We start from the raw sequence: 19,281 nt of genomic DNA, 5'->3' as shown, positions 1-19,281 counted from the left end.
AGCTCCGGCAAATTGCTGCGGTGACCAATCAGGAGCCAGGTGCAAGTACGGCGCTTGCCGCAGCCTGTAGGCCTGTCTACAATACAGTGAGTAAGAAGTAAGAGTAAGAAATTGACCAATCACAGTCGATTATTCTTCTCACATTCGACTGTGATTGGTCAATCTCTTACTCTTACTTCTTACTCCGTGTATTGTAGACGGGCCTTGTGAGATAAATCTCGTAATCCGCGCATATGATTGGGTAATCTTGCTACTTACTCAACAGGTAAAATTTACCAAAAGGTGGAACAACCGGCCCTCAGTCTTGCTCACAGCTCGATCTGCTCGACGTCCGTATTCCCCCTCTAGTAGTGTAAGCTCTATGGGTAGCCTTCGCCGTCGCCGCGCGCAGCCCTCTCTTTCGGCGATCAGACGAAGGGGTCTCTCTGTTACTGTCTGGTAGAACTTACGGTCAACTATTTACTCACCCGGAACACCTCGCCATGGCTGTCGGTGACCTGAAGACTGATAAGGGTATTGAGGACCTCAACACTTACCTCTCTGACCGCAGTTATATCGAAGGGTGAGTTTATTTTTAGCATGTTCTCGGCATCACCCAACGTCTCCGGTTCGGTCCACGTGCTTCACTTGTCGGCATCTTGGCTCTATTTCCGATTTTCACTCTGTGTACATACCATGAAGCAAGTTTTCCCGCTCAAGTTTTTCCCCAAGGAAAGACTCGTTCCATCACGAGCACCTGTACAGCTTCCCTGTATATTTGCAGCCTTTGGTCTTGCTGAGATAGAATATGATGTTTCTAGTGTCATGTATGGACATGTGTTACACAGATGGCACATACACACACCGGGTGGTCCTATATACATTTTGAATTTATTTTTCATCTCTTCTCTGTTCTTTCTGTCCTCTTTGATAAAAATCCTCTTCTATAGAATTCCACAAATATATAGAAGTTTTTTGACGAACTCTTCTATTTACAGTTCCATATGTATTAACATATTTACATATATATCTATGAATATATATTAGAGTAAAGGTCATATTCTTAGTCTGTTCTTTCAAGATCATCTTAATGTCTTAAAATGCTAATATTGTTTTGTGATTGGCTTATGATATCAAAAGACTGTACTCAAGACGATCTTAAATATAAGAACTCTGACAATGAATATTAGTTCAAGAATCTCAATTATTTCTGGTATGTACATATAGTTTTAAATACACTTTATATTTATCGCTTTGTTATATAATTCTTTTTTTAATAACTTGCAAAATGAAGAATATTGCACATAGATACCTGGAGAAAAAGAATTAGATCTACCGAGATACGATCATATTGGTTTCAACAGATCTGACCAGATCTGTAAATTATCTAACTGGCCAGATCTGAGTAGATATAATCAGATACAACCTCAGTAAAAAGTATTTCATATAATATTAATTAATTCAATTTCATTGCTAAAATGAGTATTGTTGATTAGTATCATATTCTACACTGCACGCAACAAAATTATGATAAAAAATATTTTTTCCTGTTTGAATTCGGGAATTAATTAACTTTATATTGTGCTCTCAAGCGATCACTCATTCTAAGCTGTATCACATCTATTGCTGCTTGATCTCTACTATTGTATGGGAATTGCTATTTTGATTCATGAACACTGAATGTTAATGCACAAATAGTTAATCCACATATATGACATATCTGGTCAATAGATGTTGTACACTTCATATATAGTTATATATGAACATATATGATCAGATCTGAGCAAACATGAGACATCAAAGATCAGATTATGCTCTGTATATGGTTACATATGAACATATATGATCAGATCTGTGCAGATACTGAAAGTCATATCTAAGTATATCTGACTAGATATAATTTGATCTGGTCAAATTTAATCCTTTTTTGGGAGGGAGGGGGGTAATTTTTTAATTAGATTTTAATGAAGATTTGATATTAAAAAAAAATTGTTTATTTTTAAAAACTTTATATGTTGTTTATATAATATGTATTAAACACTAAGTATAAGAATATTCAAGCCTATGACGGTCAAAGCTAGATCTTTTTTACCTAAACAATTCCCAGTGAATTATCTATATCCTATATATGTACATGCATATATATCATATTTTTGTAGTTATTCAAACTGCAGTTTGTCGCCCGAGCGAAGCGAGGGTGACAAAAAAGCGAGTGTGGGAACACCTACGCAGCGCACGAGTATCGTATACTATTTTTCGTATACTATCGTGCTCAAAGTTCGATTTTGCACACGCATTTGTGCAAAGTATCACTTTCCCGCACGCTAAACTACAAGTGTGGGAAAGTGATACTTTGCGCACGCAAATGCGTGTGCAAAATCGAACTTTGCGCACGATAGTAGGAAAAAAATATTACCTCGATCGGGACTTGAACCGTCATAGGCTTGAATATTCTTATACTTAGTGTTTAATTCTTGTCGGTCCGAATAAAAAATCTTATTATTGATAATATGTATTATTCATTTTTATTAATTTATTTATAATAAGAACGGTAATAAAATTTAAAAAATTTATATTAAATCTATCTATTGATAACCTATTAATAAGATTGCAGCGCAGTATTAGAAAACAATTTGTGTTCAAAGTATTGTAAAGGAATTATATTTTTCAGTAATATATAAAATTCAGTAATGTGCAAGTTGATATAAGGATCAACTTCATTACAAAATAACAGAAGAATTTATGTTCAATAGGTGGCAACCAACTCAAGCCGATGTTGCAGTACTTGAGGCACTGGGGAAAGCACCGACATCTTCGAATCCTCATGTACTCCGTTGGTACAACCACATAAACTCATATGATTTGAAATCACTTCCTGGAGAAAAGAAAACACCTGCCATTCTCAGTGCTGGTGCCCCAGCTTCCTCCACAGGAAAGCCAAACGACGATGATGACGACTTAGATCTATTTGGTTCGGATGAGGAAGAGGATGCAGAAGCTGCAAAAATCAGGGAAGAAAGGTTAAAGGCGTATACGGAGAAAAAATCAAAAAAACCCACAGTTATTGCCAAATCGAGTATTGTTCTGGACGTGAAGAGTTGGGGAGATGAAACCGATATGAAAGAAATGGAAAATGCAGTGAGATCGATTCAAATGGATGGTCTGGTTTGGGGTGCATGTAAGTTGTATATTTTATTGCTCTATTGATATACATATCTAAATCGATATAAGTAAATTATATAATTGAGTTTTCTATTTTTAGCAAAACTTGTCCCAGTGGGCTATGGCATAAACAAGTTACAAATAATGTGTGTGATAGAAGACGAGAAAGTATCAGTGGATTTGCTGATTGAACAGATTCAAGAATTCGAGGAATTAGTTCAATCCGTAGATATTGCTTCGTTCAACAAGATCTAAGGATCAAAAACAGCTCATACTTTTAATATTGAATTAATAAATATTAATTGTTTGTATATATATATAATTTGTTACTCTCTTAATATACCCGAAGGATTCCTAATGCAGTCTTGAAGAGTAATACAATTCTACTAAAGCTTCATTGCATCATATTTATTTTTTAATACCTTGCATATATACATTAATACATTTTATATATATACTATATATACATATATTGTCAGGCAAATCATAATATTGTGTCTGAGATATGCAATGCAAAAATAATTATTCGTTTTTCATCTTCAAGCACGTCTTATTAGCTTTTCCACTTTATTAACTTTTTACAAAGTCGTATATCTATAAATATATGTCAGAATAAATAAAATGTAACTGAATTTATAATTTTGATGTATTAATGTAAAAGTTGTAATGCTATAATTATTTCTATAAAAGAAAAACGATTTAGTAATCGTACATATTTCATGCAATGTAAAAAATACAATATATCTTACTATATGACAGTTACTAACTTTTAAAGTATTTATTAATTTTAAAATTTTCCGGTATATATTTTTTACATGCATGTACACATATAATAATTATTATAATTACATTCAAAAACTAAACTGATATAAGCTATGTTATCGGTTTCAGCAAGAAAATGAAAAGTTATAATAAGAAAACAAATTAGAGATTGCTCTTTCTGTTTATTATTTACAAATTAAAGATATCGTAGTTTCAAACAAGACTTTTACATTATCGTTTTATATAATAATATGAAGAATTTCAGACATTTTATCTATATAAGATGAATAATATGCGACCACGTCAATCAATTGACTGCCATTAATTGTCGGATACGTATATTTATACATATAATGGAGAAACGAAATTTTCTCTTTCATTGGTTCATAATAATGAGTCAAAATTTCTTATTGCAAAAATTTAAACGAATAATTTCAGGTAATAATAATATTTCAATTTGGCGCAACAACAACACACCTACAACGCCGCACGTTGTTATTTCACGCGCGTCTGCTGTCCCTACAAACTTGTTCCCAAGGAAAAGTATCAATTGTAAGACCATCGAGAAGAGAGGCGCGCTTCTAGGGCATTGACATTGAACTTGGGATCCGGTTGTCGTAGTCTTCACATTTCTTCACGCTGTAAGTTTCGAAACGAAAACGATCTGTTATTTGTTTAGAAGAAGCGTTAAGAAATTTCAAAAAGATACAGAATTAAATTTCAAAATTTGTCCTTTTCTACTAAAATATTAAAATATACTATTCAATGTTGCAAGACTAGAGCTCAATATTGTTCTTTTTGTCTTCTTTCTAATACAGTTTTTTTATTGACACGCTGCAAGATGCTCTAGTATTTTGCGATAAAATGCAGGATTTTTTATCTTTAATATCTCGAAGTTTGCAAGTTTCGAATAGAAAGATAGAAGATATAATGTAAGAATTGTATGATACTGTAAGATTCTAAAAGTATATTAAATTATATTGTTTTAATATGACTACTTATGTTAATTATAATAGTAATTATAATGAGTAATTATAATAGATCTGTTCCTTTTAGCTAAAGTTCTTGCACGGTCATCTTTCTTCCTTTTTTCTCCACGTTGGAGAAAAAAAGAGAAAAAATGGACTGAGTAATAAGTTTAGCTAAAAAGAACAAGTCTATAGATACATATATTAATTTGTCAGAAATTGATTATCATACATATATAACAGATATAGTGTACATATAGAAGAATATAAAAAAATTTATTTTTCATAAACTTCAACTAAGATGTTATAAGTGAATTAATATCTAAACGTAATTAGAAGATTTATAAGATATATGTAAATATCATATTTGTTACTTTTAATAATTTTGAAAATTTTGTGATAAATAATAAAATAGAAGCTTTTTTTCTTTTAGTTATTATAAAAATTATATGTAAGACATCTGTGGAATATCTTCTAATTTTTAAGAACGAAATATTGTTATGTTTTAAGATGTTTACACGTAATTCATATATATTTAAAAAATTTTTTCAAGTTTCTATATACATGTGCTATTATTTAAAAAATTTACTTGACGCGAATTAGAATAATTTTTAATGTAAATATAAAGAAACAAGACATTGTTCGGTTGCTAATTTTCGGCTATTTCCAAACTCTGCGACCGTGTTCGGAATTTCGTTTCTCTCTTTTTCTTCTGACGCATACGACGATGAAATTCTCGTCCTTCAGCCACGAACAGTTCTTCCTTTCCCCTCTCTTCCTGTGTCATCGTATCCTCACCGCTTGTCCTCGCCTTCATCACGCGTTGCTATCGCCGTATATAAGAAAGCGATGATCAAGAAGCGTTCGAAAGCGAGGATCACCTCGATCAGCACAGTGCGCTAATAGACGTTACTTCTCACGGATCAGCAATAACATATCTCCGAGATGTTCGCGAAAGTCTCGTGGGTCGCCATAACAATAACCGCGCTATTTTGCGTTTGTACCTTCGGTGAGCTATCGATCATGTTCCTTTATTTTATTGTAGAAAAGCGATTTATAACATGCGACTTTTCTCTAAATGACAATTGTGATTTAACAGTATTACTTGTACTATGTAGTAACTAAATATTAAAAAATTTTGTAAGAAAATGTACACGTTATTGTTTGAAAGTTTTTATAACTATGAATTTTGAAATACTGCACATTTTAAAATATTTAATAATAAAAAATAATATCTTGATTTCAAACATTAAAATTTATTTTGCAAATTGACTGCCCATTTTTCATAATTTTTTAGTTTTTATACTCATTTTTACATAAAGTGTTTTAAATATTTAATCTTTTATTAAACTTATGTTTCGTACAAAAAGAGCAAAATTTTGTATAAATTTTTAATTAATTCGAAAAAAAAGATTAATCAGATCCGGCTATCGCTCATAGTTCCTGCAGTAATTCTTATCAGCCGTATATTATTAATAGCAGTCAACATCTCGTGGAATTCTTTAAAAATATTTCTGTATCCATGACCGCATCCCTGATTGTTACACGATACGTCACCAATCTCAAGAGTTTTCTTATTCCATCTCTGTAGGAAAGACTAATCTTTTTCTGTTATTATTGTATTAATATTACAAATAACATTTATGATTTAAAATCTTATAAGAAAGGAATAATATCTAAGGAATAAGATAATATATGAAATTTCTAATATATATATGTATGTATATGTATATATACATGTGAAGAATTAAAATTGTATTTAGCACTCATTTTTTTTTTAATCTCTAATCGCATTGTATATATTTTCTAGTAATTACTTGTCAGCAGACAATGTTTTTAAAACATTTTTGAAAGGACATATAACATAAAGTACAGGCAATAGAAGTCAACGCTGGTTATCAATTAGCGCAATTCTTAATATTTAAAATATAAACCTTGACTTTGAACGTTTCCACTCGTGGTTTGAGTTTTCATCAGCAATCTTTCCCCTTAGAGCAACCGTTGGAGTATTGCATAACAAAATAATATCTCCAACGTTTTTCTTCTCAAAATTGAACCGGTAACTGTTGTGAGGTAAGTCACATACTCACAAAGTTAAAAAGCTGAGTGGCAATGAAAACTTAAGCTCACACAGTCGATAACACTGAACAATAAATTTCTCTTATGTAACATTTTGTTAGTACTCGTTAGTATGTTAAAAAATAATCGTTAAATTTAAAAATAATAACTGCGAGAACAATATGTGTCTTGTCATTTCGACAGTCGGTTAAATAATTATTCAGTGTAGAAGCGTCGACTGTGTAAGCTTGAGTTCTCATTGCCACTCAGCTTTCTAACTTTGTGAGTATGTGACTATTACCTCACAACAGTTACCGGTTAAATTTTGAGAGGAAAAACGTTGGAGATATTATTTTGTTATGTAATATTCCAATGGTTGCGCTAAGGGGAAAGATTGTTGATGAAGGCTCAAATCATGAGTGAACACTCAAAGTCAAGATTTATATTTTTAATATTAAGAAGAATTGCGTTAATTGATAACCAGCGTTGACTCCTATTGCCTGTATTTTATATTATATCTTTTTTCTAAATTGTTTTAATTTAAGGAGTCTATAAAAAACTTATTAGTTTTTTGTTAATTTGTAACTTCTCATTATTTTTTAAATATTGTGTGTTGATTGGTAAAACCAAATTACGTGACTATAATTATATGAATTATATCATACTATTATAAATTCATTACAATCTCTAGCTAGCTTCATATAATATTATTTGACACGATTCTATAGAAATGTAACTTTGCAATCGATTTGAACGTTATAGTTAATATTCTTTTAGTCATATTTTAACCATTCATCATTAATGATGATTAAGATAACAAAATCCAAATATAGAAAACATGTTTGATTACATTAATGTAAATGTCATTTATGTCCGCGTTTCCTTTCTTCATGTTCGTATATTATTTCATCGTTTTCTGTGTTATATTGCAATAGCCTCGCTATAATAGATCATATACAGTTGTAATAAAAATTTTGGCCTATATAAAATGTTAAAAATATTAATTAAAATTATAAAGTAGTAAAAATATATATTAAATGTAAATAAATAAAATGGAATTATATATTTAACAAATTATTAATACGTATATTTTAAAAACAATCTAAAAAGAAATACTATAGTTATCAATGAGTAGAATACTTTTATTTATCAATCAAATAAAATACAATTCAAGATTTATATATATAAGAATAAGCGTGTGCACAGAATAATTATTTTCTTTTTCCTTCTTTTAGATTTTCTTAAACTCTCCAATTTCATTCTTTACTCACAAAAAATTGCTCAATTGGTATTCGAAACTGAGTTCAATCTTTGCTATGATCGTTTTTAGTCTTAAGTAAACTAACAATAAGTGAAAAGAATAGATAATCGTTTCACACGTAATATCCACGCTTTATACTCATAAAGTATTGGCCTTGAATTAAATTATACAGTTTTATTAACTAATCGATTATAACGATAAAAGATCTAGCGGTATTGATTACAGTATCCGTGATTAACGATCAAACAGATTAAGATATAGAAAGGCCCTGACTTCGTTAAACAAGTCGTTTCAGGCCGCTCCCAACCAGTCGGAGTTACAAGATGATCCGTTTGTAATCTGACTCAGAAAATGCGGACCGTTAGCTGGAAGTTCCGCATTAACCCATTATCATAAACTAATTTAATATAATCTAATACGATTACCCTTGGCATATTATTTGATGAAGTTTACTCATTATACATATTTTCTCTCATAATTATACATATATTTCAAATCGAATGCAGAAATATTGTACAAATTTATATAGAATGTATAAAATTTGATTATACATATTGCAAATGTTCAATATACAGATACAGTTGCAATTTATATAATCCGTATTATGACATATATTAAAATATGGATTATCTGCAAGTAAACAGATTTTTGCCAATAATATATATATAATTCATTCAATAATACTGGACAGACACTTTTAAGTTTTAGACCAATCATGTTCAATCTACGGTTCGCCTGTGAAAATCATATTTTCTATTTTATGCAAACGAAATAAACGATTAGTCCGTAAGATTTTATCTATTTCTGAAAATGGCTCTAAAAATGATCATTAAAAAATGTTGAACGTCGTTGTTATGGACGATTGATTTTAGTTTAAATAACTCAACAACTTTAGATAATCTGTTATAGATATAACAAAGAAGAGATAACAGAGAAACGAATAAAGAATCGTGATTCGAATGAAAGAAAGGTTACCACTATAGTTACCATGACCATCTCTGAACGAGTTGTAGTTTAAATTCATGAGCCTCGTGCGATTTGAGTTATATTTTTAACCATGACGCTGCAAAACAACCGCGCCCGTGCATACGATACATAAGCGATCACAATGTTGCGAGATATATGTATATACATATAAGTGATATCACATACCGAAAATGCCAATTCCATTATATACATTGCATAAATGTACCAAACAACTCTATATTTTTATTGTAATGTCATAAGTGTTCTAAATCAGATTTTAAATGTTGACACATTTTTACACTTCTCACAGATTCTTAACGTGAAGAATTATTTTAAAAATCTGCAAAAGATACGGAAATTTAATTACCTTTTTCATTATAATATTCGTCATTATCGTTATTATTGTTATTATTATTAATTACATTAAGATATATAATTATATATATATGATAAATAAATAAGTATATTATGTATTTATTTTAAAATAATTTATATATTAAAATAATTATATATATATTGTATGTATAAAGCACTGCTGTTTAGCGTTTTTAAGACTTAAAATAAATAATTTCCAGTATTTAAAATTGATCAGTATTAAATCAAATTTCTATAAGGTCTTTAAGGAATTTCTCGGTAGATTTAATTATAATTGAGAAATATATTAAACATTTTTAATATTAATTCTTCTATAGACTTGAAGATATAAAATGTGATTGTAATAAACTTTACATGACTTCAAAAAAATTAAATATATTTTTAATCAAAATTATTTTGTGAGATTTATAAATATTTTCGATATTTTATTTAAATTAACTTATATTTCTTTTTTGAGAAGAATAAAAAGCTACAGTGAATGGATATAGATATACTATCTAGATAATACATTTCTGATTCATCGACTCTACTTTCGACAAATTACTTTGCTTATAATAAAATAATAATTAAAACGTTATAAAAAAAGGTAACTTTTTATTGTTATTAATAATGTTTACATTTCTATTTTTCATTACAGCTCAAATTGTATCGCAGGTCTGTTTAGGCTGCATATGCGAAGTTAGTTCAGGATGTAATACCACCATCGGGTGTTCGGAAACTGTATGTGGACCATTTGCCATAACATGGGGTTACTGGTCTGACGCTGGTAAACCAACTTTAAACAGCGAGCCACTTAGCGACAATGGTGGGTTACATTCTCTTAAATAAAATATTTTAGATAATCGAAGCACATAGGAATAATTTTTCTTTCTTCTTCATTCATTCTTAATAGTCATGCTCCTTTTAAACTTTTCTGATAGAACACAGACAACACACGTTACAGGCAACACACTCTACAAAATCTGTATAAAATGCGCGTATTCGAGAATCAATTAATTATAGAAACGAAAAATATGCAAAATATTCTTGCAAAAATATTTAATATCTAATTAAATAACTTACTTCATTTTGAATATGTATACTTACCTAGCTTGTTTATATTTAAAAAAAAAAGAAATACAATGCTGTTTCTATCAGAATATTTTAGAATATTTCCAACTTAATTACATAATATCGCTCTTCATTTATTATATAATTAAAATTTTTTTCAGTTTTTTTATCAGAGAAATAAATAAAATAGCGATCATCATATATTACGTGAAATTCTATGTGTCAAATTTAATTAATAATTTAATTAGAATTGACATTTAATTAATTTTAACCGTAATTTGATTGCTTTTTTTGTTACTTTTTATAATACTGACTATACGTAAACTTTTAAATAACGATTCTGTTAATATTGCGGTCAATCAATGTTAATAGAATCGTGTAAATTGTATGTCTACATCTTTTACTTTAGTAATTATATAATAAATATAAATTTTATAATCTGATTAATATAAATATAACAGTTTTGTAATATATATATATATATATAATAAGTAATAACATACTATAATACATAATCATGGTTTCTTTTTTATGCCAGCTTATGCCAGATGCGTCAATGATCCTTACTGTGCTGCTGCCGCAGTACAAAACTATATGACCAAATTCGGTCACGTAAGTAATTCGATTCTGATACGAAGATTACAGTTTACACTTTATATAACATTTATGTTAATAAAATTTTTATGTTAATAAAATAGGACTGTACCGGAAATGGAGTGATTGATTGTGAAGATTATTTGCGTATTCATCGACTTGGCGCAAATGGCTGCACCGGTGCGCTTAATAGCAAATATGAGGATAGATTCAAATTGTGTTTACGAACCTTCCAAAATCAATAACATATGTATATTATGTTATCACTTAATAATCGTCCATTAATTAATTGTTATAATATAAATATATCTGCGATATAGACCCATTTTATATCTTTACTAAAAATTTTATACAATAATTCATAAAGATGCCTTCGCCCATGTTTTTACTATTTAATTTTATACTTAATTTTATATATTAGAAATAAAAAAATAAAAAGAGCGCTGATGAGTCAAGTTGGTTAGTCGTGTTAATATAATTCAAATTTCATAAACATAAGTAGATAATAGTCATACATTTCGACTATATCATCATCTTCAGTGAACAGACAAAATTGAATGGTAACAAATATTAAGAAAAAAGAAAAATATTGTATTCAAAATATATACGCACGCAAGTATTACGCATTAAGGAGGTTGTAAGGCAAATGCAATATGTTAAGAACTACTTGAAAAAATTACAGACTATTTAATTTGTACTCTAATATAAATATATGAAAATGTATTATAAAATAATGATAAAAATCTCAATTTTTTTATATAAATACTTTAGGAATTCAACAATATTTTTGTGAAGTTATCTTGAGATGCAGACATTAATTGTTCAGTAAATAAATAAAATTTGTTATTTGTTATAAACTAATGGTGAATCTCAATGAAACTTTGCATAAGTCATGTTTAATATATTTATATAAAAACATTTAGAATTTTCTTATTATTTTAACAATTTTTGTTTATAACAATAAAACTAATAACAAATAAAATAAATAACCTATAAAAATGTGTTGCTCAATAAAACCAGAATGTTATAAACACAACTTTCACATGTATGTAGTTTATTTAAAGCGAAAATATTAATATATGTGTTTTATACCCTTACAACCTCCTTAAACCTTAAAGTATTGCATGTATAACTGCAATGAAGAAGGTTTTCGCCAGCTGTTATCCGAATGTAATAAAAACTAACTTTATCTATTAGAACGCAATCTAATAGATAAAGATTCTATTAGAATGCAATCTATTTGATATGCAATAAATATTTTTTATAGAAAACATGTCTATGTCTATGCGATGTCTCTTAAACGCTTTAATCCATCACTTGTATTAATTTTAACTTACATAATGTTTATGCTGTATGACTGTGTATGGCTAATATAGAAATAAAAAAAAAATTACAATAAAAGCTTTAAAAATTTAATATGTGGGATTTTTATTGATCCCGATTTTCATTGAAATTCTTCTCAAACTTTACAAAATTCAAGTTTTCAAACTCTCTCGTATATATACATTTTTTTTATTTCTTCAACAAAATAGCAAATTTGTCACGGATAAAAGGCATTATTTTAGAGTCAATTTCTTTTTTTACTTTAATTGATTTAACATTGATTTAACACTTCCATAACATTCTAATCTAAAGCCCTATATTATAAAGATATCCGTCTGTAATTCTTCCCAGTCAGAATTAAATGATAATGGAATCGACATCGAATCGATGTCGTTTCGACGTCGAAAGGATCAAATCGACGTCGATCGACGTCGATTCCATTATCACTTCTGACTGGGTTGGGATCTGTTTTTGGATTTTTCTAATATTCTAGGTCTACTATAGTGTCTAGTGTCATTTCTCACATTTAACTGTAATCGATTCCAGCAAATTCAATTTCTTCATTTTATAGATTTTTAACAGCTTAACAGATTTATTTGTTAGCCTTGCTCGCATTTGTAAATAATAATTTGCTACTTAAATGTTATCCGATTGTTGTAATAATAATGTATAATTATTGTTAAAAAAAGACAAAATATAAATATGTGCAAATATTTTAGTGCAAGGATCGTCAGTTGCATATTATGCTAATTTATTTTAATATATTAAAGTTTCATCGGTTTAAAGTCGTGTATTAAATGTCATCTAAGTACATATAAGCTATATAAGGTAAAGAGAAATGGTGACGCTTGGAAAATATTATTATCTATGAATCTCTCTCATTTATACACAGAAATTTTTAACAGTACAAGACATCCTCAGGATGATCCTGAATATCCTGGGACAGATATGTATGGGATATTATACTAAGATGAAAATTTTAGAAACTTAGCCCTAATTAATAAGCGCCTAAAAATCCTTAACACTTCCATAAAATTCTAATCCGAAGTCCTATATTATAAAGATATCCGTTTGTAATCCTTGGGATCTGATTTTGGATTTTTCTAATATTCTAGGTCTACTAGTGTCTATATAATGTGTCATTTCTCACATTTAAAATCATCTCTATATAACATCTCTATATAACCGCCATCAAATTTCTATGTATAAGCTCAGATATATTATAATTATTTGTATTGGATTTTCGCATGTACTGAGTGCGAGATATGATTGTATTTTTTTTGTACTAACGAAGTAAATGAATATAATAATATTTTATAAAATATATGAATCTTGCAAATTTAGCACACTTTGTCCGAGGTACATCCTGCAATCGTCTTTAGGATGTTTTAGGACATTGCTTGGAGAAATCTTTGTATAGTACGGGAATTAAGTAATAGAATTGTCTCAAAGATTACGGATGGACGTTCTTTAGAACGGATGGACGTCTTTAAGACTCAAACATTCTGTGAATGAATGATATTTAGGACATAATAAAGTACTCATTTGATAGTCCACAGGATGTTCTCAGGAAGTCCCTGGATTACAAAGAAACGTGCTAAGGAGACGTCCTAAAGAGACGTCCCTTTGCTATTAAGAATTATAAATTTCTACATTTAAATTATTATAACATTTTGTGAATGCGTTTATTTTAGAGTAATCAAAAACGCTATAATTTAAACACACAATACACACACAATCTAAACTCGAATTAAAATAAGCTATGAAATGCTAAAAATAATTCTAGATTATCTAAAACTTATCTATAAAAAGAAATATATATAAGTATTACTAAGAATATGTTTAATAATTTCTGGTAAGCGATTATTGTAAGCTTACATCAGATATAATTACAAGTATTGTGAATGGCTAAATATATATATTCATAAATAAATATTTTTAAAAACCCGCAATTTTGAATAAATATATGAATGCATATTTTTTAACGTAAAAATTTTGAGTGAATATAATCTGTAGCTTAATTACAAATTTTTATATTTGTCGGGCATACTAGGGTGAACGACTATTTCCAATACTTCAAAATTTTAATCTTTTTTCCTTTAAAAATAAAATAAAATTCTTCGGAACTCTAAATGGTTTTTCCTTATTTCTTTGTTCGTTCTATGTCTTCACATCTCTATACCACTTTTTCATTACTCCGTTGCTATCGCTGCATATATAAAAATAAGAAGCGTAAAAAAAAGCAATCATCGGAAACAACAAAAAGCGGATTATCTACTATCAGTTGACTAACATTGACTACGTTTATACTGCTTGATTTACGTCAAAGTTATAATATCGATGTTATAAAATTGACCAATCATAGTCATTTCATTCTTCAGAGAAACAGCTAATTGGCCAGTTTCATAATCGGTATTTTAACTTCGACGTAAATCGAGTAAACGTAGTCATAGTTCGGTAATAAACCTTGCTCTTTGCGGATCAGTGCTGTAGCAGCAACAGCACATTTTCAAGATGTTCTCGAGAGTCTCATGGATTGCCGTGACAATAATCGTGCTATTTTGCGTTTATACTTACGGTGAGATGTCAATGTTGTTCCATTTTCTAAGAAAAAGTGACAGTTATAAGATACACGTCTTTCTTTCGAATAAGTATATGAAAAACGTTACTATATTCAGTGGCTGTAAATTTTATAAAAGTTTACGTGTTATACATCTAGAATAATATTCACATAGAAATTGGAGAAATTGATAACTTAAAAAAAACATTTCAAAATTCCTTAAAAATTGAACTATACCGTGGTATAATTTCGTGATATAATTTCAAACATATAAGTAGTATCCATTATATTATAGTACCTACCATGTTCAAAATGTATTATCATTTATGCTTTATTACAAATGTAGCATTTTTGCATAATTTATATTTGGAACGTTTTATATAATACGCGATTATAAGTTTTAGTAATATATAAATAATATTAAATTTACGCTCAAAGTAAAATTGTTTATTCGATTATCAAGAATTTTATTAAGTGCGTATTATCATAGTAGTTTGCATTTAATAACATTTTCTAAAAATATTTATGATTCTATATTTTTAATAATACCTTGGTAAAAAAATTATGATACTTTTTAGAATTTTTCGCATTTAAAATTTACGAAAATTTTTAAAAAAGTTATCTTAAAAGTTTTCAGATTTTATAGATATGTATTTTCAAAAATTACGGAATAAAAAATCTTAAAAATTTTAGAATATTTCCACATATATGAATTCCAGAGAAGATGTAGGCTTTCTCAACATTTTAGAAAAGCGTTTCAATTCATGTAAAAAATCTGAAAAATTTTCTAAAAAATTATAATATTATACTTATGGAGATTTTAAAAAATTTAGAAATAGAAATTCTGAAAAATTACATTCAGAATTTTCTGGAAATTTTTATTAAGGAATTTATCATACAGTTATACTAGCTTTGATATATTAATAATATTCGAATTTTTTGTTATATTTGTAGCTCAACTCGTGTCGTTAGTCTGCTTAGGTTGTTTGTGCGAAGTTAGCACAGGATGTAATATTAGTATTGGTTGTAACAACATGGTATGTGGACCATTTTCGATAACAAAATACTACTGGGAAGATGTTGGCAAACCACCTCCAATGGGCGAGTCGAGCAATGATGACGATGGTTTGTTATTTTTACAAAAACTTTGAATATTTATTAGAAACAATTTTCATTATTCATTTATTTATACGTATATTATACATAGCGCTGTTTTTATATATTTCGCGAATGAGATGAAAAAAGATAATATTAGAGGAAAGTCGCCGATATTGACATAGGTCTCTTAAAATAACATCCCCTTATTTCTCAGAAACTAACTATTGCACTTTGTTAATACTAATAAAATCATGATCTGTTTAGCTAATTAACGAAGTGCAAACTCATAATTTATATATTTGTGGCTTATTTCTATACTAAATCAGCTAAAAACCAATTCTATGAATCTGGGAAGAAAATTCTTACAGTGTTCTTTTGCAAATTGCGCAATTAAAATAATAGTAACTGTATTATTGATAATATTATGTCATTTTAAATATTTATAGCTTCATAAATTAGTTTTCTTTACAGAATAGGATATCTTTATTTATAAAATAGAAATATTGGTATTATATTGCCTACTATGTCAGTTTTGGAGCCCATTTTGTCAGACGCTCATTTTTGCATAACTTACGAAAAACTTAATTATTGCAAAATTGCAAACAGTATTATAAAAATTGCTTATACTATCTGATAGAAGACACTTTATACTTTGTATTTATGTTTTTAAAGTTGTATTTTTACCTTTTGTTTAAAAAATATTGTCTAAAAACAAAGTGGTATGTCGGTATCGGTGATCTTCCTCTATACTTAAAAAAATAGATGTATATGTGATTCATGTTTAGGTATCTTTTAGTACTAACATTACTGATTACATATATATAGAGAAAGAAATAATATTAATATAACATTATTTTCTCCGCATAGTAGATAATTTAATATGACGACACACACACATTTATTGTTAGCATTAAATTAGTAATAATGGAGGAACGATATCATGGCCTTCGTAGCTATATAATGGCATCTTTGCTATATAGACAGCGAAATAATAATTATATTTATGAATAATAATTATTTGTCCGCTCGTCCTAGGCTTACACCATAGCGCTATTATACACACATTCTTATATAGTTAATACACAAATAGTCGGATTTATTAAAATGCAGTTTTATTTTCAAGCAGTTTTTAAAATGTATTTCAACATTTAATTTTGGTATGTACGTACTTCTTCATTGTTCTTAAATTTGAATCACACGAATATGTACACTCGGTCATACTTGTTCGTTATTTAACATTTTATTTAGTTATACACATTTAGAGTTACACAAAGTTAAACAACAGCATTTTGCTAATGTAGTATATGCTAATTGCTGACGACCTCTTTTTCAAAATTTTTATATAAAAATAATTATTTACTAAATTAATTAATTGTAATTCTACTGTTAATCTGTACGTTACATATAAATATTATATAGACTTTTAGTACTGAGTATATATTATATATATTTGCATACTTTCTGCAATCCTTTATTTGTAAATATATAATTTTGTATCCAAATACTTCTTTTTTAAACAAAATCAAATTTTTAAATCAATTTTTTAATCTATTTTTGTGGAGAAGCCACATTATTACCCTCATATTTTTTTTCAACCTATAATAAAATGCTGTCACATTTTTATAAATAATGTCCTAAATAATAAATATTTTATAACTTTGAACCTAAAATAGATTAAACGACACTTTGCTGAATGTATTTGTTAAATTTTAAATTTCAATATTAATTATTAATAAAGTTATTGTATGACATTTAAATGAGAAGCCATAATATCACCTTCCTCTTTATAATCGACTCATAGTTCGTATGCTAATATTATTTATTTTGGTGATTAATAAATACAAATTTTATAATTATGATAATAAATATGTGCATCATAATCAATTCTTTTTCTTTTAGCTTTTTACAAATGTGTTAATGATTTGTACTGTGCTGGTTATACGGTACAGGCCTATATGGCTAAACACAGTAAGGTAAAATCAACATTCAGATTTCCATGTATTACATGTTATATGAATCTTTGCATAACTCTAATGATAGCGCAATTAAAGGACTGTAACGGAGATGGAGTAATCGATTGTGATGATTATGTACGTCTTCATCGACTTGGTTCAGCCGGCTGCAACAACTCGCTAAGCAGTGATTACGAGAACAAGTACAAATTATGTTTACAAACCTTCGAACGTAAATAATAGATACATCTTTTATGATTTTTTATGTGAATACAAATCAACATTAGTAGACATATTTATACTAAATTGCTTCTGAAATCATTGTTGTAACGTTCGAACAAATAGTATCGAGTGCCGTCATGGATAGAGATTACATAATAAAGAAAGAAGATATATATAAATATATTTTATATTTAATCTATGTATTTTTGTACGAAAAAGAATGTTATAGGGAAATCTTACTTATATAATATTTATATTATAATAAAATTGCAGAAGTTTAATATTTGTAATTTTAAGAGAGATAAAAAAAGAAAAATTTTTATACTTTGATTTTAAAACCGTATTATACAAAATTTGTATAAAACCATTGTATTAGAGAAGAAAATAAAATAATATTCTATCAATTTAAATGTATGTAATATCTTATTTTTAATATCTTTTTAACCTCAAAAATAGAATTTTAATGTGAACCTTTAAAATTAAAAACAATATCTCATAAGAACTAAACAAGATTTTTTTATCTCATAAGAACTAAACAAATTTTTTAAGATTTCTTTTTAAGATTTAGATATATCTTTGTTAATGATGTATGAGGAGGTCCATCCCAAAAATATCCGACCGCTAGCTGTGTATATCTTTGTACTTTTGTACTGCATTTACCTCGTACTTGGCTAATTTAGATTACTTTCATAGGGGCAAATGGGGAAATTATGCGCATCTTGTTTTGGTATTGTTTGGTACTTTTCCAATAGATGAAGACATCACCGTGGTGAAATTTTTATGCAAAAGGTCCTCTTAAGATATAACTATAAAAGATACGACGTAAATACATTGTTAGTCAGAAAAATACAAAAAAGTGAAATCACTTTTCTTGTTATTTTAGCTTTCAGAAAATAAGGTAGTAAGTCTGTATTTTTTAATTTGTTTTATTAAAATTGCATATATTATTAA

General features: G+C 28.2%; 2 protein-coding genes across 2 annotated transcripts; both read left to right on the top strand.

The window, feature by feature from the left end:
* Positions 1-363: 363 nt before the first annotated feature.
* eEF1beta (elongation factor 1-beta) lies at positions 364-3,454 on the top strand. Its single transcript, XM_018522560.1, has 3 exons — positions 364-562; positions 2,733-3,157; positions 3,242-3,454. Exons 1-3 carry the CDS (start codon positions 483-485, stop codon positions 3,394-3,396), a joined length of 660 nt encoding a protein of 219 aa, XP_018378062.1. The 5' UTR covers positions 364-482; the 3' UTR covers positions 3,397-3,454.
* Positions 3,455-5,474: 2,020 nt separating this feature from the next.
* On the top strand, positions 5,475-18,503 carry LOC108770824 (uncharacterized). The gene is made up of 8 exons (XM_018522550.1): positions 5,475-5,880; positions 10,169-10,336; positions 11,120-11,193; positions 11,280-11,414; positions 14,992-15,076; positions 16,013-16,183; positions 18,056-18,129; positions 18,208-18,503. Exons 1-8 carry the CDS (start codon positions 5,817-5,819, stop codon positions 18,346-18,348), a joined length of 912 nt encoding a protein of 303 aa, XP_018378052.1. The 5' UTR covers positions 5,475-5,816; the 3' UTR covers positions 18,349-18,503.
* The last annotated feature ends 778 nt before the right edge of the window (positions 18,504-19,281 follow it).

Source organism: Trachymyrmex cornetzi, unplaced genomic scaffold (assembly GCF_001594075.2).
Source record: "Trachymyrmex cornetzi isolate Tcor2-1 unplaced genomic scaffold, Tcor1.1 scaffold1354, whole genome shotgun sequence".
NCBI classification, from domain to species: Eukaryota; Metazoa; Arthropoda; class Insecta; order Hymenoptera; family Formicidae; genus Trachymyrmex; species Trachymyrmex cornetzi.
Note: the sequence above shows the minus strand (reverse complement) of the source record. Positions and strands in the feature narration are given on the sequence as shown.

Coding starts and splice junctions, on each gene's coding strand:
- eEF1beta (XM_018522560.1), top strand. CDS start 483: ATGGCTGTCGGTGACCTGAAGACTGATAAGGGTATTGAGGACCTCAAC. Junction 563..2,732: donor GACCGCAGTTATATCGAAGG/GTGAGTTTATTT, acceptor TATGTTCAATAG/GTGGCAACCAACTCAAGCCG. Junction 3,158..3,241: donor TGGTCTGGTTTGGGGTGCAT/GTAAGTTGTATA, acceptor TTCTATTTTTAG/CAAAACTTGTCCCAGTGGGC.
- LOC108770824 (XM_018522550.1), top strand. CDS start 5,817: ATGTTCGCGAAAGTCTCGTGGGTCGCCATAACAATAACCGCGCTATTT. Junction 5,881..10,168: donor ATTTTGCGTTTGTACCTTCG/GTGAGCTATCGA, acceptor TTTTCATTACAG/CTCAAATTGTATCGCAGGTC. Junction 18,130..18,207: donor ATATGGCTAAACACAGTAAG/GTAAAATCAACA, acceptor GCGCAATTAAAG/GACTGTAACGGAGATGGAGT.